General features: G+C 56.8%; 1 protein-coding gene across 1 annotated transcript in view; it reads left to right on the plus strand.

The window, feature by feature from the left end:
• Nucleotides 1-5880: 5880 nt before the first annotated feature.
• FLNC (filamin C) overlaps nucleotides 5881-21266 on the plus strand; it is a 28012-nt gene continuing 12626 nt past the window's right edge. The window contains exons 1-21 of the mRNA XM_080666248.1: nucleotides 5881-6449; nucleotides 10892-11140; nucleotides 12682-12779; nucleotides 12930-13080; nucleotides 13176-13294; nucleotides 13499-13576; nucleotides 13769-13931; nucleotides 14089-14289; nucleotides 15483-15620; nucleotides 16238-16364; nucleotides 16508-16644; nucleotides 16859-17052; nucleotides 17145-17258; nucleotides 17852-17995; nucleotides 18201-18324; nucleotides 18476-18636; nucleotides 18855-18945; nucleotides 19038-19207; nucleotides 19426-19543; nucleotides 19634-19896; nucleotides 20265-20862. Of these exons, the coding sequence (XP_080522374.1) occupies nucleotides 6095-6449; nucleotides 10892-11140; nucleotides 12682-12779; nucleotides 12930-13080; nucleotides 13176-13294; nucleotides 13499-13576; nucleotides 13769-13931; nucleotides 14089-14289; nucleotides 15483-15620; nucleotides 16238-16364; nucleotides 16508-16644; nucleotides 16859-17052; nucleotides 17145-17258; nucleotides 17852-17995; nucleotides 18201-18324; nucleotides 18476-18636; nucleotides 18855-18945; nucleotides 19038-19207; nucleotides 19426-19543; nucleotides 19634-19896; nucleotides 20265-20862 (3793 nt within the window). The 5' untranslated portion in view covers nucleotides 5881-6094. The remainder of the gene's footprint in view (nucleotides 6450-10891; nucleotides 11141-12681; nucleotides 12780-12929; nucleotides 13081-13175; nucleotides 13295-13498; nucleotides 13577-13768; nucleotides 13932-14088; nucleotides 14290-15482; nucleotides 15621-16237; nucleotides 16365-16507; nucleotides 16645-16858; nucleotides 17053-17144; nucleotides 17259-17851; nucleotides 17996-18200; nucleotides 18325-18475; nucleotides 18637-18854; nucleotides 18946-19037; nucleotides 19208-19425; nucleotides 19544-19633; nucleotides 19897-20264; nucleotides 20863-21266) is intronic.

The raw sequence follows: 21266 nt of genomic DNA on the forward strand, positions 1-21266 counted from the left end.
GAATGCCCTGAGAAGATCTGCGTGTGAGCCTTCGTGGCTTAGTCCTATGACTTCTCAAGGGGTTTGCTCTTAGAGAAAACTTGATTAACCACTCGGGGGCCTGGCAGTAAACAGGCCACACACACAGAAGTTTTACTGAAAAGTTTAATGAAGGGACAATGTACAGAAGGCAAAGTTGAAAACCAATAAGGAGTAGTGAAGTCCCCAGACACCAGCAACAGTGGAAAGTGGCTACCATCCCAGGCCTGAAAAGGGGCCCCAGACACGTGGAGGCCACAGGGAGATGTGGTCCTTGTCAGAGCCACAAATAAAGGGGGCAGTTTATGTATCCCCACTTTCTTCCCACCCCCAGGTTCCTGTTGGTACCTCTCATTGGCTGAGCCCTACTGGGAACCAGAGAGCAGAGGTGCCCATGTGATGTCATCTTTCTAGGTCAGCCTCCTGGAGTTCAAAGCAGGGCAAAGGATTGAGAATGGGTCTGAGTGGGGACAAGCAGAATGTGAGGATAATTTATGAGTGTCCTTGTTTAACATTCATCCCTGTGGAATGCTTTGTGATTGGTTGTTCTCATCATGAAGTTTCCATATGAAAACCCTCAAGTATATTCATAAGACCCCCTTGACTACTGGTTTCCTGAGACCCCTCTCTCTACTTCCTTTCCACCTGATGCCAGAAGAGTCATTCACCCAAATATCCAAAGCAACCTATAAAGCATGTCTGGTGGTGGACACTGCTAAGCACTAAGTGAATTCAGCAGCAAGGCCACTTAGAATAGATTTTAAAATTGTGTGCAGCCCAGAGGAGTGACAAGGCTGAACTGGGTGGGAGTCCATCCCAGCAGCCCTGGGGCAAGTGCTGAAAACAAGACCAGCCCCTTAAACAGGGCTGCACCTAGGCAGATTGACGGCAGTGCCACACATCCCTTTTGCCTCCCTCTAAATGACTTAAAGATAGCACTGATTTAGGGTGGCCTAGCTTCTAGCTACTCAAAGTGTGACCCACAGATCAGCATTGTAAGCTTGTTGGAAAGGCAGCATCTCAGACCCCCTTCAGACATGCAACATAGAACCTGCATTTAAACAAGATCCCCAATTGATCAGTAGGCCCAATAAAATTTCAGAAGCACTGCCCTCCGTTATATTAGACTGTGTGTCCTCAGTTGGAACCTAATTGAAATTCTTTCACAACTCACTGGTGCCATTGGTCCCGGGCTCCTGGTTGTTTAGTGTAGTGAAACCCTGCTATTTATCGACTTTAGTCACCAGTTGGCTAGAGAACATATATGGTGGAAAGGACTAGAAGGTTACCTACCACTGTGGATCACTGATTTAACTTGGAATTAATCAGAAGTCAAAATGGAGGTCATGGTCTGGTAAGCAATTGGCCTCAGTTAGGACTTTATTGGTCCTTCCCAGGCCCGAATCTAGAGCCTGGGCAATGACAGGAAAATGATCCTGCTTTTCCCCAGCCTTTTTGCTTAGAATACAGAGTTATTCCTTTAGGACACTTGCCCCGTTGGCTCATTTTATTTTAAAATATATTTTTATTGATTTCAGAGAGGAAGAGGGAGAGAGGGATAGAAACATCAATGAAGATAGAGAATAATTGACTAGCTGCCTCCTGCATGCCCCACACTGGGGATCGAGCATGTGCCCTGACCAGAAATCAAACCGTGACATTCTGGTTCATAGGTCAACGCTCAACCATTGAGCCACAACGGTCGGGCCCATTGGCTCATTTTAGAAAGCCATTCTCTTCATCCTTTTGAGCTCTGACTCCTGGTCTTGTTGATATACTTCACCAGAGTACAGAGGCCTCTGTGTGTTGAATGTATTAAGTCACTTGAACTAGCTTTAAGTCTACAGGGTGTCTCTTAGAAGCCAGGGGAACATACACCCAGGTTGAGGTACAGATAGAACCAAGGACTCATACCACCTTCAAGGACCTCCAATTCCCCCACTCTATAGCCCTCTGCAAAACTGCTTCCTTTCTGCTCCCTGCACAACAGCCCTCGCTGCTTTCCCTTTCTGGGTCACGTGGTACAGTATACCATCTACTACTCCTGTCAAGGATCAGCTGCTATTGGGGGTCAGGGTGGTGGTTCAAAGGTCAGAAGTACTCTGGTTCTGATGCTGGCAGGTGGAGTGTTAGGATGTAGAGAAGGGAAGAAGGAAGCATGGTGGAGATCCTGGCTGTGGACTCTACCAGGGATAGAGACAGAGCTGGGAGGAAGACCTAGCTCCCCAGAACCCATAGGCTTTCCAAGATACCAGCACAGGAAGCAAACTAACTTATTTTCTGATCACCTATTAGCTGCCAGGCACCATGCTCATCATTTTACGTTACCTCCTTTCATCTTCACACATAAAAAATCCCTATGAGACCACTGTTAACTCTATTTTATTTTTTAAAATATTTTTATTGATTTCATAAAGGAAGGAAGAGGGAGAGAGAGAAGTATCAGTGATGAGAGAGAATCATGGATTGGTTGTCTCCTGTACAACCCCACACTGGGGATCGAGTCTGCAACCCGGGCATGTGCCCTGACAGGGAATCGAACCATGACCTCCTGCCTCATAGGTCAAAGTTCAACCACTGAGCCATGCCAGCTGGGCTATTAACTCCATTTTAGAGATGAGAAAACTGAGGCCCAAAAGAGTGACATCACCTGCCCAAGGTTACAGAGCCTATAGATCTTTCCATCTTACCACACTGTCTCTGGCACCTGGGTCAGGGCCACAATTAGTATCACTGACTGATCAAAGGGCCTGCTGTGAGCCTGGCCAGCCTGCTATTTCACAAGTGACTGTAAAAATGTCCCTGGCTCCAGAAAAACATGGCCCATTGGGCCTGCTCATTCAGACTCTGCGCAGACCAAATTAAATATGGCCACTGTCAGTGGCGGAGGAGCAGTGTCCCTTGATGGGAGAACTAGGACCAGGTGTAAAGTCAGGCAACCTGTTCCCCAGAGACAGGTCAGCAGGTGGTGAGTCAGGGGGCTATAAACGGCCTGTGGCCCCAGCCACCACTGCCCAAATACTCAGCTGATGAAACCCCCTGTAAGCCCCTCTATGAGCCCCCGCCTGGCTCAGGGAGGAACACATTGGTCCTCAGGGAGGCCACTCCACTTGGCAGGCCCTAGGACCAGCATTGTGCACGGTCTGTTCCAGCCTCATGGCCAGGCCTGGGGCCTGGGCTCATGGGCTATATTGAGGGCTGAGTCACCAGCCTGCCCCTGGGTCAGGCTGCTGTGACTTGACTGGCTGGCTGGGGCCTGAGTCAGGCCCCGATTTATCCTGGAGAGCAACAGGCTCAGGTTTCAGGGGGGTAAGGAGGGTTCCGGGAACCATCCTTGGCACTAGGCACCTTGCTCTGTTGGACCACTCACTCCTCTGGGGTCTCACAAGGACCTCTCTAGGAGGGAGGGAGTGAGAAGCAGGAGAGAGACTTCTTTCTCCACTCGGCGGCTTCCCTGTGAACATGCCACCCTAACAGAGGCCCTCAACTGACTGAGGGACCTCAGGTAACGCCCACAAAACAGGTCCATGAGCCACTAGGATGTGTACAGAGGCCGTTGGCTCCAAGCAAACCCCCTTTACCCTGTTCTCTCCTCCCAGTAGCTCAGAGAGAGGCACCCATCCTTTCTCAGATCTGTTCCCCAGTTTCTGCATCAAGGCTTCAGAGACAACATCACTGAGTCCTCAGCTGGCACCTCGGTGGGGTGTCAGAAGTGCCTTTACACACACACACACACACACTCACACACACTCTCAGTGCCTTGTGAGACCTAGCTATGTGTTGTGTCCCCAGAGCTGGGCATCTTTCCACGTGAGAACTCAGCCTCTCAAGTAGACAGACAGCTCTGATGCTTGGTGGCTGGTTTGGCCATGGGACAAAGGTGGTATGGGGTATGACAGTGCTGGGGATAGGGAGGGGGTGCCAATAGGAGAGCAGAATTCCTAAGTACCTCGTCACAGGCAGCCGACAGAACATGAGCCTGAGCCGCGGGCCCAAGCTATTTATACCTCGCCTGTCACTATCAGGGCCCCCACAGCTCCCCCCTCCCAAGCCCCACACAGCAGGCCCCTTTTCTGTTTCTGGCCCCTTCTCTACTCCTCCCCCTCCCTACCTAATGAGAAGGGAAAGAAATCATTCATGGACCCCTTTCTCAATAAGCACTGCCCCCAAACCCCTGCACTTCTGAGCTCCATAACTAACTGGGATTGCCCTCATTCTGTCCTTCAGAGGGAAGAGAGCCTTCAAAGCTTACCATATCCCCTTCCTTTTCACGAGTCTGGAGGGAGAAGAGGAATAAAGTAGACTGATTCACCCAGAACCTTCCCAAATGTCAGTCATCACATAGCTTGAGCTGGAGGCTGTCTGGCCCAAACTTATTTGGTCTTGAAGAATAAGAAAGCTGAGGAAGTCGATCCAAAAAAACCCCAAAAACAACAAAAAACAAACAAAGAAAGCTGAGGAAGTCTGGCCCAAAGGGGGTACCAGGAGTACATGTATGTCACAGCATTATGGAATATATATTCTCTTCAAAATTTTTATTTATTGATTAATTTTTAGAGAGAGAGAGGAAGGGAGAGAGAAACATTGATTTTTGTTGTTCCACTTGGAATAATAAATTGGTTGATTCTTGTATGTGCCCTGACCACCATGAAACCGCAACCTTGGTGTATCAGGGTGCTCTCTCACCAACTGAGCTACCTGGCCAGGGCCACATGTGCTCTTTTTATATAAGTCTACTCTATAGCTCTGTCGTCCAGGCCAGCTGCTCTGTTTCAGTGCCTCCATTTCCTTGCTGTCACCATTCCCTAGCCTTCAGCCGCCCTCTGCTTACTCTGGGCCCAGTCCTGCCTAGGCTCCCTGGCTGGCTTCCCCGGGCTCTCCCTGCCCACCAGCCTCTGTCACGTTTCCCTTGGCTGCTCTGGGCAGTGCTCTCCCTGTTTCTATCTGGCTAACCCGCCCTTTCACTGGAAGCATCTGCCCTGTAGCCCAAATGGGCACATTGCCCAGGGGGCTCCCTGCTACTGTGGGGCAGAGTCTCTCCCTTCCCTCTCATCACCTTGGTTGAGTCAGGCTTGGTGGTGGTGGTGGGGGGGGGGGGGAGAAGCACAGTGTGACTCACTGGGTTCTCTTTTCCTGAGCTCAGCTTCATTCTGAGGGGATGAGGCCAAATGGGCTGGTGACAGGGACACTGACTCAGGGGCAGCCTCCCTCTTTCTCCTGGGACCCCGGATTTGGACTTCAAACGAGGCTTTTCTACCTGTAAAGTGGAGCACCCCCAAAGCCTTCTCCCTAATTGCCTCGCAGTGTCCCTACTTCCTCTCAGTCTTTCTCTACCCAGCACACACATTTCCCTTCCCTGTCCCTGTCCGCAGGTGGACAATACCCTGGGCTAGGAGCCAGGGCTCCCTGTCAACGGCCCTGCCGCCAACTCATCCAGAAAAGTCGGTCAACCCCACATTAGTGTGTTCTGCACCAACCACTGGCCTCAGTTTCCCCATTTATGTCTTTAGTCCCGCGGGACGTGGAGGGGGCATATTTCATCTCTGATTGGCAATCCTTAGTTTTGGGGTGTTGGGTGCCCACCCCCCTACATTCCAGCGCAGCGCCCCGGGACCAGCGCCCACCCCCCTTGGCAGGGGGCGGGAGGCCCCCTCGGGCCGCGTGGGGGAGGGGAGGAGGAGGCGGGGCGGGCGGCCCGTGCAGCCCCCACCCGCGGGCCGGGCGGCATTCCTGGGAGGCCGGCGCTCTGACGTGGACCCGGGGGCCGCAAGCGCGGCGGGGGGAGCGCGGCCCGGGGGCTTCTTAAACCCCCCGCCCCGGCCCGGCCGGCACTTCCCGAGCAGCACCGCTCCGCCCCTGGAGGGAGAGAGAGCGAGAGGGAGCGCGGCCAAGGAGCCTAGAGTCCCGCCGAGTCCCGCCAGCCAGGGCGCGAGAGAAGTTGAGAGCCGCGCGGCGCCGACCTGCGAGTCCCGCGGTGCCCCGACAGCGCCCCGACAGCGCCCCGACAGCGCCCCAGCCCCAGCCGCAGCCCGGCCCGTGCCCCGCAGGCAGCGCAGCCCCAGCCAGCCCCGCCGGCATGATGAACAACAGTGGCTACTCCGAGGCCGCGGGCCTCGGCCTGGGCGACGAGGCGGACGACATGCCGTCCACAGAGAAGGACCTGGCGGAGGACGCGCCGTGGAAGAAAATCCAGCAGAACACGTTCACCCGCTGGTGCAACGAGCACCTCAAGTGCGTGGGCAAGCGCCTGACCGACCTGCAGCGCGACCTCAGCGACGGGCTGCGCCTCATCGCGCTGCTCGAGGTGCTCAGCCAGAAGCGCATGTACCGCAAGTTCCACCCGCGCCCCAACTTTCGCCAGATGAAGCTGGAGAACGTGTCCGTGGCCCTCGAGTTCCTCGAGCGAGAGCACATTAAGCTCGTGTCCATCGGTCAGTGTGGGTGGGGAGCGGGGAGTGCCCAGGACAGGGGACACAGGTGCCGGTGGGCACGGGGAGCTGAGGGGCGGAGGGCGGCCCCCTGGCACCTGGAGGGGACCCGGCTCTCCCCCACCGACCCGCCACTCGGGCACGGCCTTCACGCCCCTCTCTGCACAGCGGCATGGGGATGGCGATGCTGGGGTGATGGGGGTCCACTACAGGCTCTCAGGACCCGCCGTTACTCATCGTCCCCCTTTCTGCTATCGGGCAGCCTCAGCCATGCTTAAGAGGACAGGGCCAGTGCCCGTTATGATTACTGGGGGCGTCTCCCCCCAAACAAAGCAGCGGCTTCCCAGCCTTCTAGCAGCTCTACGGGAGGAGCGGGCCGAAAGCATGTCCTAAGCTCTGCGGATCCTCGGTTCGGAGGCGGAGGGAGGACTGGTGGCCCGCGTGTGCTCGGCGGCTGGGTTCAGGCCCAGGAGCCGGGCAGGCAGGGCCCAGCCTCAGAAACCTAAAAAGGCACTGAGCGAGCGCGGGAGCTTAACCCCCGCCCGTCCCACGGCTCAGCCTGCTGGGGAGGGGGCTCGCAGGTCCGTGCCGGCCCCTGCCCACCGCCTAAGCCGGGATTGGCTGCAGCTAACGGTCTGCGCCCAGGGGAGGGAGGGGAAGGCCTCTAGAAGGAAGTCATTGAGTGTAACCAGATTTGGAAGGTGTGTCTGCGCTGGGTGGGGGTGGGGAGACACTCTAAGCTTGGGAGCCCGGAGGCCAAGGTTGGATCCTGCATGACCGGAGGTTGCCCCTCCCCTCGCAGCCCTGCACTTTTCCTGCTGCCGGGGACTGGGGGAGACCCCCGCCCTGTGGTGTCTCCTAAGAGTCCTGCTGTGATTTACAGGAACGCGTCCCTGGGGCTTCCACTCCGGGGCCCCAGGAGCGGGGTTTCACTCGGGGTCAGGTGCCTGCCCTGCCAGGCTGCCCGCAGACTGCTCCAGATAATTGAGTGTCTGTCTACCCCCACTCCCCTCGGGGCATCTATAGGCCTCCTGAATTAGCATCTGAGGTCAATCCGGGGCCCTTTGCCCTGTCCAGTCCCCTCTCTAGGCCTTACCTCCTCCTGCCCCAACACTGCCCCCCTACCCCACCCGCTCTGGCCTGGAAATAGCCCTGCCTCCGTGACACAGCAGATGTCTCTGAGCTTTCCAGAAGGACAAGCCTGAGGACAGGGGTGGGGGAGGGGCCCGGTGTGTGTGAGAGTGTTGGGGGGTCAGAGAGGAGTCAGCCTGGGGCCGGCATCCCCCTGCGCTCTGGGATTTGACAGACGAGCTGCCCCAGGTGGGGTCTCTAGGGAAGAGCCTGGAGCCTTACCACACGACTTTATAGGAAACTACAGTCCTCCCCTCCCCTCCCCTCCCCGCTGTGGGCCTCATCCTTCCGGAGAGCACCTCTCCCCTCCCCCATGGCGATGCCTGGCTCAGCCCCTCGGCTCCACCGTGGAGGGGCCCGCTCAGAGTAGAGGGGGAAGAAGCAAAAACTGGTTTGGGGGCGGGAGGGAAGCGCCTTGGTTCCCATTGAGAGGAAGGGAACCGTTCCCCGTTTGGGCCAAGTGGCTCACTCCCGCTGATGAGATAAGCTGTCAGCAATTCAGCTGCTGGGCCTGAGGCTGAGGGTGGAGGGGAGGGGGCACAGGCGACAGGGGCTGCCCAAACCTGAATGTAAAGAGGTTCCCCGCCAGGGGCCAGGGGCTGCATCCTGCTTCCTCTGCTTCCTCTGTTCCCTCTGCTCCCTTTCATGGTGGTAAGGAGCTGTCCTGGGGGCCTCCTCTGGGCATTGTCTCAAGACTGAAATTGATCAGCCTCTGGGCACCTGGGAGGAGGGTCAAAGAGACTCCCCACTTCCCTTTCTAAGAGTGGGGTGGGAGCTGAAAAGTCCACCTGAAGGAGAGGTTATTCAGCAAGGACTGAAAGATGTGTGCCCATCTTACCCACTCCCTCTCCCCCTCCTCCTATCTCTGCTCCCCCACCGCCCTCAGCCCCTCGGAACAAAGAGACCTATGAGGCAGCTCTGTCCTGCAGCTGTTCCCCAGTTGCTATTCCTTCTCCCTCAGCCAACAGCCAAGGGAGGGGCTGGAGGGGACAGCAGCTGTCCCGGCACCTCCCTCGACCGGCCCCTCTCTCCTCCCCCTCTGTTTGGGGCCTGTGGTGGTTTCAGAGACTGGCTGTGGGGCTCCTCCTAGCCCTTTGGGGGTGTCCTTAAGCAGGCATAGAAGTGGTGGCTCCGTGGGGTGCAAGGGAGGAAGCCTGGCTTGAGCTGAGCTCCCCTCCTCTGCCTGGCCTCTGAGGAGGAGAGGGAAAGGAGGGTCATTTTTCCCAGAGTAGGACCCACCCCTCTCCTGCCTCAAGGCTCAGTGGACCACTTGCTGTCTGGCCCACCGCCAGTTGCTGGGGAGAAACCTCTTCCTGCAGCAAATATGAATGATCTTCCCCCAACATACCTCCCCCGCGCCCCCCCCCCCCCCCGGCAGCCTCCAGGCCTCCCTCCCAGGGATCTGGCTCCAGTCTGCCTGAAGCACTTCTGTAAGCACCAACTTTGGAGGTTGTCGAGCCAGTGAGAGGCTGTGGGGCACTGGGTGTCAAGACCGTGAAAGTGCCATGGGCCTGTGTGTTGGAGAAGGGAGTGCACTGAAGCACCAGGAGGCCGGGAGTGAGTGTGTCATGGAATCTGAAAGCTGCCAGACCATTGTGCTGCAGTGGAGCCAGGGGGAGAGGGAGCGGGCGGGTTGCTGCTGGGGAAGGAAGGATGAATCAGTGAAAGGGTGGGGGAGCCTAGGGGGCCAGAGCCCTTGCCAGAAGGACCGAGAGGCTGAGATTCTTCCACTGGGGGCAGGTGGGGGTGGGGTGGGGATGCTGGGATTCCCCAGGCTCTTGATCTCTTAATTAAAGCTGTCCCCCAAAATCTAGAGAGGGGCAGGAAAAGATGTGTAAGGGACGCCTCCAGCCCCACCCTTTCCCACCTCTCAGGGCAACGCCAGTAAACAAGGCTGAGTCTCCCGCCGCCCCCTCTCAACCTCCTAAAAGCAGTGCTCAGGGAAACCGATGGATTTCAGGCTGGGATCATCTTTTACAATTAAGCTGGTTTCCAAAGACCTATACTCCAGTCCAAACCCTGCTCACCCCCCACCCCCCACCCCCTGCTCCTGGATATTTCTTCTGGCTGGTAAAGGGGAACTAGGCCTCCCAAATCTTGGGGAACCAGTTCTGATCCATCTTACTCCTCAAAGGAGGGGATGGGTGGAGAGTGTCAGCTTCTCAGACCTGCTTTCACATGGGGGACATTTTCCCGGGCTCTAGTGAAGTCCTACTGGCCCCAGCATTCGATAACATGATTTCAAGCCTTAACAGAGTATGCACTGTACCCTTTTCCTCCTCCCAGAACTTTGTTCCAAAAGCCTTTTATGGTCTTCAGAGGACAATTTGGTTGGAACCAAGTTGATCCTACTTTCCAACTTCAGTTTTTTCAATATTCATTCATTCATCCAGCATTTATTGAGACCCTACTATGTTTGAGACTCTGAGTATAGAGAGACAAAATACAGTGTCCAGAGTGAAAGATGCCAGACAGAAAAAGAGTGCGTACTGTGTGATTCCATTTGTATAATACTCTAGGAAATGCAAACTAGTCTGTAGTGACCAAGGGCAGATCAGTTGTTGCCTGGGAAGGGGGAACAAGGAAGGGCAGGAGGAGGGATCACAAAGGAAACTTTGGGGAGGTGTGTCTATTATCTTATAGCGATGGCTTTACGGGTATATACATATTGTCAAAGCTTATCCAGTTGTACTCTCTAATACAGGGGTCCTCAAACTACGGCCCGCGGGCCACATGCGGTCCGCCGAGGACATTTATCCGGCCCGCCGGGTGCCGCTGCCTGTCCTGCTTAGCAGCCGACTCGTCCCGGGCCCGCAGTGCGCATAGGAATTTGTTCATAGTTTTTTTTTTTAAACTATAGTCCGGCCCTCCAATGGTCTGAGGGACAGTGAACTGGCCCCCTGTTTAAAAAGTTTGAGGACCCCTGCTCTAATATGTGCAATTTGTGGTATGTCAAGCATACCTCTAAAAACGGTCTAAAAATGAAACAAAACAAAACAGTGTCTGCCCCACAAAGACTTACATGCCAGATCATTGCATGGATGTCTGCAGCCTAATATGAGACCCACTCAAGTGATAGAGGCGAGATTACCTGCTGTGGGGACACATTAAGGAGCAGCCTTATTTTGAAGGGAAAAGGGGAAAGGCAATAAAGGATAAAGGGGTGGGCTTCGGGAGGGTGAGAATTTGGTAGGAGGCAGGGCCTTGCAGGAGGGTGAGAATTTGGTAGGAGGCAGGGCACTGTGGGGGCAGAGGGATCTGGGCAGTGGAGAGTAGAACCCTCCTGAGCCAAACTTGTCCCCTCCGCTCTGCAGATAGCAAGGCCATCGTGGATGGGAACCTGAAGCTGATCCTGGGGCTGATCTGGACGCTGATCCTGCACTACTCCATCTCCATGCCCATGTGGGAGGATGAGGATGATGAAGATGCCCGAAAGCAGACACCCAAACAGCGTTTGCTCGGCTGGATCCAGAACAAGGTGCCTCAGCTGCCCATCACCAACTTCAATCGCGACTGGCAGGACGGCAAAGCTCTGGGTGCCCTGGTGGACAACTGTGCTCCTGGTGAGTGGGCCCCATGACACACATGGATCCTTTAGCCTGGAAGGAGAGCTGGGATGCGCTGGTGGTATTGAGGCCTGGGGTGGTCAGAATGCATATCTCAGGGCTGGGGATCAGGACCACTGTGGGGCTTGCCCCTTCTCTGGCTGAGAATCTGCTGGAGTCAGGCCTTTCCTGATGGGTATGCCAGATTCTGCAGTGTCAGGAAAAGGTTTAAACCCCTCCTTTTATAGACAAGGACACTGAGGTCCAGAGAGGGCAAGTGACTTGTCCAGGATCACACAGCTTGTCTGTGGCAGAACTGATCTAGAGCCTAGAGCCTCGGCTTCCTACTTGCCACATGGCACCATTTCTGCCAAGCTGAGAGAAAGGAAAGGTGTTGGGACTTGTAGCAAGAAGCCCAGGAGTTCATCCCAGAGAAGGCTCTTCTTTGTGACATCCTGGGACAGCTTGGAGAAGGGGCTGAGGCTGGAGTAGCACTGCCCAGTGGCAGGTGACCCAGCCCTGGCCTGGTCAAGTGGGGGCAGCCAGGGCCCATGAGAAGACTGAGGCACCACAGCTGGAGCCCTGCCCCACGTGCAGCTCCCTTTCTGAGCTTCATCTCCTGAGAAGATAGGTCTTCTCCCCGAGGAAGCCATGGTCCCTTGGGGGAAGCCTCCCCCAGCTTGGGGGTCAGCTGGGGAGCAGGGGGTGGGAGGCTGGGGCACCGGCAGCCTGGGAGGCATTCCCAGCTGCTGAGCCATTGCCCACAGTTGGTGCGGCTGCCAGCAGTGAGCTCAACTGTTCCGGCCAGGCACGGATTCCAGCCTCTGAGTTGGCCCCTCCCTGCCAGTGAGCATCACCTCCCCTTCTCTAGGTCTAGCCTAGACCAGCACCCCTTAACCCCTGTGCGCCTTCACAGGACTGGCAGGGCTGGCAGGACGGCAAAGGAATGATCTGGGGCTGCCTTAGCATTTCTTTTGTTAGAAAAGCTGGGTTCTGGGTGAACATAGAGGAGAACTCATCCTCTCCCAGCAGGCTCTTCCATGCCTCAATTTCCCCAAGTGAGCAGTTAGGAAGGAGAGGAGGGAGTCTATGCCTTAAGGCTGATGTGGGAAGTGCATGGAGACCTAAGACTTCAGGGCAGCTGTGAGGGGACCTTTTAGGGTATGGGTCAGAGGCATATGTGGGACAGTGACTCTGACCTCCTCTGTCCATCCCTGAGGCAGAATGAAGTGGAGGGGCCTGGGAGAGGTACCCTTACAGGGGTTTGGTGTTCAGGGTCTGCACTGGAGCCTGGGCAGGCAGGAGGCTGGCTGGCAGGGCTGGTGCCAGGCTGCATCAGCCACGATAGAAAAGCCTCATTGTTGGTGCTAGGAGAGACTGCCTGCCTCTAAACAGTGATGGGCATCCCAGCCGTTGGATCATAACGTGGGGGGTCAGCAGGAACCTAACTGGTGGGAGGGGGTGTGAATCCACAGCCCATGAGGGTGTTGATGAGCACATGTTGTGTCTCTGGCTGACCATTTCCCCTTCATCATTGTTGCTCTCCACCATCTCTGCAGGCCTCTGTCCTGACTGGGCAGCCTGGGACCCCAACCAGCCTGTGGAGAACGCCCGGGAGGCCATGCAGCAGGCGGACGACTGGCTCGGGGTGCCCCAGGTACACTTGCAGTTTGGGTCTGGGAAGAGGAGAGGGACAGGAGGACCAAGGGTGCAGGTTGGGTGTGCAAGGATAGCTGGTCAGGATGTGGGTGAGAACCAGGTTGCCAGGTAAGGAGGGCACCCTGTAACCCATTCCTTCCTGTGGCAGGTGATTGCCCCTGAGGAGATTGTGGACCCCAACGTGGATGAACATTCTGTCATGACCTACCTGTCCCAGTTCCCCAAGGCCAAGCTCAAACCTGGCGCCCCCGTTCGCTCCAAGCAGCTGAACCCCAAGAAGGCCATTGCCTATGGGCCTGGTATGTGTTGAGCCCCCAGCAGCCCTCCCTGGTCAGCTGGGTGCCTGCTAGGGTGGCTCTCCCCAAGTAATCTGCATCTGCCTTTTCCCCCTCAGGTATTGAGCCCCAGGGCAACACGGTGCTGCAGCCCGCCCACTTCACGGTGCAGACGGTGGATGCCGGCCTGGGCGAGGTGCTGGTCTACATTGAGGATCCCGAGGGCCACACTGAGGAGGTATGGAGAGGCCACTGGGAGAAAGGGATTAGTGTGACATTGGAACCAGAGTCCACAGGCCAGCAACAGGAATGACCTGGAGGTGGCTGCCAGAGCCACCCGCTATGCTGGAGAGGGGAAGCTTCACCATGGGGGCCACCAGGCACTATGGGGCCAGGAGGGGCTACAGCCACTGTGACTTCCAACCTGTTCCCTTTCCAATAGGCCAAGGTGCTTCCCAACAATGACAAGGACCGCACCTACGCTGTCTCCTATGTGCCCAAGGTTGCTGGGTTGCACAAGGTATCTCCCTCCCCCCGGCCCTCCCCTCGCTTCGTATTCCATTCCTATCCTGGGCTCTGGCTGCGTGGACCCCCCCTCTCAGCTCACAGCACCAGCCGCCCTCCTCCCGCCCTCCTTGGCTCTGCTTTTCCCCTTCACCCCCTCTCAGATCTGCTCTTCCCTAGAAGCTAACCTTTGACCCCTGACCCCTAGGTGACCGTGCTCTTTGCTGGCCAGAATATTGAACGCAGCCCCTTTGAGGTGAATGTGGGCATGGCCTTGGGGGATGCCAATAAGGTGTCAGCCCGTGGCCCTGGCCTGGAGCCTGTGGGTAATGTAGCCAACAAACCCACCTACTTTGACATCTACACTGCGGGTAAGGATTGGCCTCGGGGGTGTCAGGAGGGCCCCTGGTGGGTGTGGATGAGGGACTGGGGCAGGGTGCCAGCCAGGAGGAAGATGGTCTCAGGGTGCGGGGGCCTCAGGCAGCTATGTGTGTTCAGTGTGGGGCTGACAGCCTTTGTCCGTGGCAGGGGCTGGCACTGGTGATGTTGCTGTGGTGATCGTGGACCCGCAGGGCCGGCGAGACACAGTGGAGGTGGCCCTGGAGGACAAGGGCGACAGCACGTTCCGCTGCACATACAGGCCTGTGATGGAGGGGCCTCACATGGTGCATGTGGCCTTCGCTGGTGCCCCCATCACCCGCAGTCCTTTCCCCGTCCATGTGGCAGAAGGTAAAGGCCCTTCACCTGCCCCCACAGTCACCTCACCGAGGCCAGGACATAAGGAGAATTGTCACCAAATTCTCGGTCTGAGGATTTATGGGAAATGGAGTGCTAAATCCAGGGGTGGGTGGGGAGCTGCTGAAGGCTTCCGAAGGGCAGAAGGAGCAGCCAGGGGCAGGGCTCCGGAGAGATGGCACCCTGATCACCTCTCCAATCCCTATCCCCGAGAAGGGTCAGGAGACCACAGTGAAAGATTAAGGGGGAAGCAACAGGGCCACATGGTAGGGGCAAATATACACCAGACCCTCAGGTGGCGACTCCCCCTCTTGGTTCTCTCCCTGCCACTCAGAGCCCTTGCCACTGCTCATCCCCGCCGTGCCCATCATCTACCAGGCCCTAAGAGTGGCGCTGTGTTAGTACTTTAGTGGAGGCGGGGCCAGGCCTGGCCATAGCTGACTGGCCTTGCCTGTGCTATGTGGCATGGCCAGGTGATATGGAATCCCCGCTTCCGTGGCATTCTGGATAGGCCCCAGGTTCCACGCTATTGCCTGTGTTCTGTGGCAGATCTCGTGTCTTTGCCACTTGCCTGATGATTTCTGTGATAGGACCTATCTTGTCACAGGTTCCATGCCATTTTATGTGTTCCGTGGCGGGCTGAGATCACCATTCTTGAGCTTCTGTGTTCAGTAGCAAGGCCTGGTTCAATGCCATGGCGTGTTCTGTGGCAGGCTGATTCCCAGGCCTTGCTGTGATCTGTGGCAGGTTTCCCATTATGTGGAATGAATTATCTCTTGTTCCGTGGTGTTGCTGAGTGTTTTGTGGCATGACTTTGTTTCTAAAGCTGCTCTGATGGCTCTAGGTGGATGGCCTTGGAGTAGGTGAAGGGCCCTTCTCTATCTCTCTTTGCCCCACTCTCTGCCCAGGCTCTGCCATGCCTTTGTCCCAAGCAGCACTGACTGTGAGCCAGCAGGAACGGTTTCTTATAATGGGCCTGATGAGGGCCTGTGGCTGCTCCTTGCCCAGCGTGGCTCCTAGCAGCCTCAATTGTATTGGGGACACCAGGGAGCACTGGGGAAGGCTTGCATGGGGCAATGGACTTGTGAGGGCGTCAGGAGGACTGTAAAGTGAGGGATGAGTGGTGAGGGGCTGAGTCTCTGTCCAGGACCCCTCAGCACCCCAACCTCCCCACTCCTTCTCCCTAGCTTGTAACCCCAATGCCTGCCGTGCCTCTGGACGGGGTCTGCAGCCCAAGGGCGTGCGTGTGAAAGAGGTGGCTGACTTCAAGGTGTTCACCAAGGGCGCCGGCAGTGGAGAGCTCAAAGTCACAGTCAAGGGGCCAAGTGAGTGCCAAGGCCCAGGACTGGAGGCGTGGGGGTGACAGGGATGGAGGTGGTGGGGTTGGGGCAGGGGTGGGCAAACTTTTTGACTCGAGGGCCACAATGGGTTCTTAAACTGGACCGGAGGGCCGGAACAAAAGCATGGATGGAGTGTTTGTGTGAACTAATATAAATTCAAAGTAAAGGAGCGGAGGGGAGAGCAAGAGAACCGGATAGAACAGCCAGATCCGGCCCGCAGGCCGTAGTTTGCCCACGGCTGGGTTGGGGGAACAGGGAGGAATGTGGCCAGTGGCTCTTACTCCCTGAGAGCTTTGAGAGTCAGTACCACACCCCCCCTGGAGAGACTTCAAAGAGACCCTGACCTGAGACACTGTGAGACCTTAAGCACACGGGCTCCTCTCTGCTTCAGTTTCCCAGTCTGCCAGCTGGGAATGGCCCTCTCCGCTCTAGATGCTACTGTGGGCTGTGATACACAGGGATGACATGTGGTTCCTGGCCAACATGGGGCTTTGCCCACGTAGCAATGCCCTCAAGCTGGGCCTGGGTCTCAAGGGCTCCTCAAGGGGGTTGAGGAACTGGAACTCACACACCATTGATTCCCGCTTTCCTCCTGACCTCAGAGGGCACAGAGGAGCCCGTGAAGGTGCGGGAGGCTGGAGATGGTGTGTTCGAGTGCGAGTACTACCCTGTGGTGCCTGGGAAGTATGTGGTGACCATTACATGGGGCGGCTATGCCATCCCCCGCAGGTAAGCACCAGGCACCCCTGCCTTCCTGTCTGGGCCCTCACAGGTGGAAGAGGGAGCCGGCTGCCTGGGGCTTTGAGGGAACAGAGGAGGGGTAGCTCTGCCAGATACTTCCCAGTATTGACACCAGCTCCCCCTTCACCCAGCCCCTTTGAGGTACAGGTGAGCCCAGAGGCAGGAGCGCAGAAGGTACGGGCCTGGGGTCCTGGTTTGGAAACTGGCCAAGTGGGCAAGTCAGCTGACTTTGTGGTGGAAGCCATTGGCACGGAGGTGGGGACATTGGGTAAGTGACTGTGTGGCGGCAGATGGGAATGCTGGGGAGTGGTGTGATAGAGGGAGACTTGAGAATGACTGGGGACCAGAGGCAGGAAAGCTGGGGAGTGTTGGGATGAGATAAGGAGGTGGACATGGGGACAACTGGCGAGGGGTTGCTGGGGAAATGACAGGGTGTCCAAGGTGCCTCTAGTGCCCTCTGACCCTCCCCACCTCGCACCCAGGCTTCTCCATTGAGGGACCCTCGCAGGCCAAAATCGAATGTGATGACAAGGGCGATGGCTCCTGTGACGTGCGGTACTGGCCCACGGAGCCTGGGGAGTACGCTGTGCACGTCATCTGTGACGACGAGGACATCCGAGACTCGCCCTTCATTGCCCACATCCAGCCAGCCCCACCTGACTGCTTCCCAGACAAGGTTTGGTTCCATCTTCTGTTCACCGGCCCGGGATGGGATGATCGGGCCCCCCTCCACTCCCCAACCCAACCCTCTTCTCCTCCCCTGCTTAGGTGAAGGCCTTTGGACCCGGCCTAGAGCCCACTGGCTGCATCGTGGACAAGCCCGCAGAGTTCACCATTGATGCCCGCACAGCTGGCAAGGGCGACCTGAAACTCTATGCCCAGGTGGGACATTGCCCATTCTCACTGCCCCTCACTGCTCTGGGCAGGGACCCTGGGAGGGTGGGGACAGGTGAGAGGCAGGGGCCTTCAGGCATCACAAGACTGATTCTTACTGGTGCATTAGAACTATGAAAAATTTTGTGTTTTCTTACTGGTAATCTTTAAAAACATACTTTATAAAAAACATATTTTTATACCAATAATTTGCAATTGAAAGGTGATTCAATAGAGCAAGACATTATCCTCCCAAGTGCCCCTAGAGGTTAAGGAACATATTCTTGGGTCCAGGAGGATGATTCTTCTTTAAAACGTTCATTCAATTTTTGGAACATTGATTTAGCCCAGGCTCTCCCCTGCCAATACATTTCAGAGATGTAGGCTGGGCGACCAGGCCACACTGGTGGCCAAAAAGCCTGTCTCCTGCGTGCACTCTGGCCTCCAGAGCATGTGGTGCTAAGTCATGTGGCCTGAGGACTGGGCTGGGGAAGGAGCCTGTGTGTTAACTGTGGGCAAGGAGGACCGCCAGCAGCCAGCAGAGGGCGGCGGTGCTCTGAGAAGGCCTGAGCCCTCTCAACCTTGCTTGGTGATGCCCACAGGACGCGGACGGCTGCCCCATTGACATCAAGGTCATCCCCAATGGCGATGGCACCTTCCGCTGCTCCTATGTGCCCACCAAGCCCATTAAGCACACTATCATCATTTCCTGGGGAGGCGTCAACGTGCCCAAGAGCCCCTTCCGGGTATGTCATCGTCCTGCCCTGCCCACTGCCAGGGGCCCCAGAGGGAGTGGAGCCCTGCGAAGATGTTTTCTGTCCCTGGGCCCTTGTCACTTCCCCCCACCTCAAGTCCCCCTCAAAGACGCTAAGAGGCTGGGGAGGGTAGTGCTGGGGAAAGGGATGGGCCTTGAGGAAGGGCACCGTGCTGAGCTCTAACCCCTCCCTACAGGTAAATGTGGGAGAGGGCAGTCACCCTGAGCGGGTGAAGGTGTATGGCCCTGGCGTGGAGAAGACAGGTCTCAAGGCCAACGAGCCCACCTACTTCACTGTGGACTGCAGCGAGGCAGGGCAAGGTTCGCCCAGACTGGGAATAGGAGTGGGGGTGGGGCCCGGGCAGGGTCTGGGCTGACAAGGCTAGTGCTCTGGCTGGAGCCCTTTGGGACCTGTAATGTGGGGAAGATTGTTGAGTGCCCCTCTCATGGCCTTGTGCCTGCCTTCCCTCAGGCGACGTGAGCATTGGCATCAAGTGCGCCCCCGGCGTGGTGGGCCCCGCAGAGGCTGACATTGACTTTGACATCATCAAGAATGATAACGACACCTTCACAGTCAAGTACACACCCCCAGGGGCTGGCCGATATACCATCATGGTGCTATTTGCCAACCAGGTACACCACCCTCAGTTTTTGGCAGACATCCGCAGCCTGTACCCTGCCCCCAAGTCTAAGCTGGCAGCTTGAGATGCTGTCTTTGGGGATGGTGGGGGACAATTCCACAGCCATTGATTGAGCTTTACCTGTGTATGGGCAGTGTGCCTTGGAGGAGACACAGGGGCTGTCTCAAAGGCTGCTTTTGTCCACCCTGACCAAGCCTTTTCTTCATCCAGGAGATCCCTGCCAGCCCCTTCCACATCAAGGTGGATCCATCCCATGATGCCAGCAAGGTCAAGGCAGAAGGCCCTGGGCTGAACCGCACAGGTGGGTGTCTGGGCAGGGACTGGGTAAGGCTGGCTGGGGTTGGGTTAGGTGTCCTCCAGGCCCTCACCACAGTCTTGGGGTGGGCTCTCCAGGTGTGGAAGTTGGGAAGCCCACTCACTTCACGGTGCTGACCAAGGGAGCTGGCAAGGCCAAGCTGGATGTGCACTTTGCTGGGGCTGCCAAGGGTGAGGCTGTGCGGGACTTTGAAATCATTGACAACCATGACTACTCCTACACCGTCAAGTACACGGCCATCCAGCAGGTATGCCCCACCCTCTCCCATGCCCTGCCCCTCCTGGCTGATGAGGACCTGGGTTCCCTTCCTCTAAACTAATAGGGCCAGTTCTGGATCTTGGCCCCTTTCCTGCCTCCCATCTTTTGTTGCTACGGATCTTTACACCTCAAGTCCACATCTGCCAAAGGCATGTTGCCAGGCTATGTCTAAGCCACCCGGTTCTGACCCCCTGTTGTACCCAACAGGGCAACATGGCAGTGACAGTGACCTATGGAGGGGACCCTGTTCCCAAGAGCCCCTTTGTGGTGAATGTGGCGCCCCCACTGGACCTAAGCAAAGTCAAAGTTCAAGGCCTTAACAGCAGTAAGTGGGGAAAGAGATGCCCTGGGAGTGAGGGGTGTTGGGATGATGGGCTGGAGTTTCTGCTCACGGTGACCCTTGCCCTCTATGCAGAGGTGGCTGTTGGGCAAGAACAGGCATTCTCCGTGAACACACGAGGGGCTGGCGGTCAGGGCCAGCTGGATGTAAAGATGACCTCACCCTCCCGACGACCCATCCCCTGCAAGCTGGAGCCCGGGGGTGGAGCTGAAGCCCAGGCTGTGCGCTACATGCCCCCCGAGGAGGGGCCCTACAAGGTGGACATCACCTATGACGGTCACCCAGTGCCTGGCAGCCCCTTTGCTGTGGAGGGTGTCTTGCCCCCTGACCCCTCCAAGGTAAGGAGATAAAGGCTGATTTGAACTGGCATTTGGAAGCTTGTAGGGAAGACAGATGAGTCATAGGTGCAGAAGCTGGAGGGTCTTATGTCCTTGGGTCCAGGCAAGGACCCAAGTCAAGGTGTTCTCCCATCCCAGGACCTGTCTTTGAGAGAGCTTAGTTATTAAGAGCCTGGCCTTGGGTCAGACCTGGGATTGAGTCCCAGATCCACTAACTAGGACAAATGATTTCATCTCTCTGTTTCCTTGCCTGGAAGTCTTATAAGGACTCAGTCTGTAGTTGTTGCTATAGTTGAAGGTGGGTGGGAGCTGTGATAGGCATGGGAGAGCCAGGTATAGGGAATCCACATACTTGCTCCTCTCCCTAGGTTTGTGCTTATGGCCCTGGTCTCAAGGGCGGGCTGGTGGGCACGCCAGCGCCATTCTCCATCGACACCAAGGGGGCTGGCACAGGTGGCCTGGGGCTAACTGTGGAGGGCCCTTGCGAGGCCAAGATCGAGTGCCAGGACAATGGTGATGGCTCATGTGCTGTCAGCTACCTGCCCACGGAGCCGGGCGAGTACACCATCAACATCCTGTTTGCCGAAGCCCACATACCTGGTTCGCCCTTCAAGGCCACCATCCAGCCGGTGTTTGACCCAAGCAAGGTGCGGGCCAGCGGGCCCGGCCTGGAGCGTGGCAAGGCTGGTGAGGCAGCCACCTTCACTGTGGACTGCTCCGAGGCGGGCGAGGCTGAGCTGACCATTGAGATCCTGTCGGACGCTGGCGTCAAGGCCGAGGTGCTGATTCACAACAATGCCGATGGCACCTACCACATCACCTACAGCCCCGCCTTCCCTGGCACCTACACTATCACCATCAAGTATGGCGGGCACCCTGTCCCCAAATTCCCCACCCGCGTCCACGTGCAGCCCGCTGTTGACACCAGTGGAATCAAGGTCTCGGGGCCTGGAGTAGAGCCACATGGTGAGTGAGACAGAGGAGCCAGGAGCTGGTTAAGTCACTAGTCAGAGAGCCGGGGGAGTCAGGGAAGCAGGGCTGATGGCTTCAGGGACTGATGTGGGCTGAAGGGGAGGGCTTTGGGTAGGGCCGGAGTCCTTAGGGCTCAGACACCCCAGAGAAGGAGCCAAGGGCAAGGGCAGGGCAGGGAGCTTTGCCTCTGCTCTTGTGACAAAATTGCATCTGCCTGTGGGCATTTTTCTGGGGAGATCCTCAACTTTCATAAGCTTACAGGGACGCTGATCTGAGAAGGCTAAGCACCCTGCTCTAGAGGGCACAAAAGGATGCTTTGGGGCAGAGATGACCAGAGTCAGGAGATAGTTCAGTGAATGTGTTACCACCTGCTGGGGGCTAACCCTTGGGCTAGGTGT

This window comes from Plecotus auritus, assembly GCF_963455305.1.
Source record: "Plecotus auritus genome assembly, chromosome: 4".
Lineage (NCBI taxonomy): Eukaryota > Metazoa > Chordata > Mammalia > Chiroptera > Vespertilionidae > Plecotus > Plecotus auritus.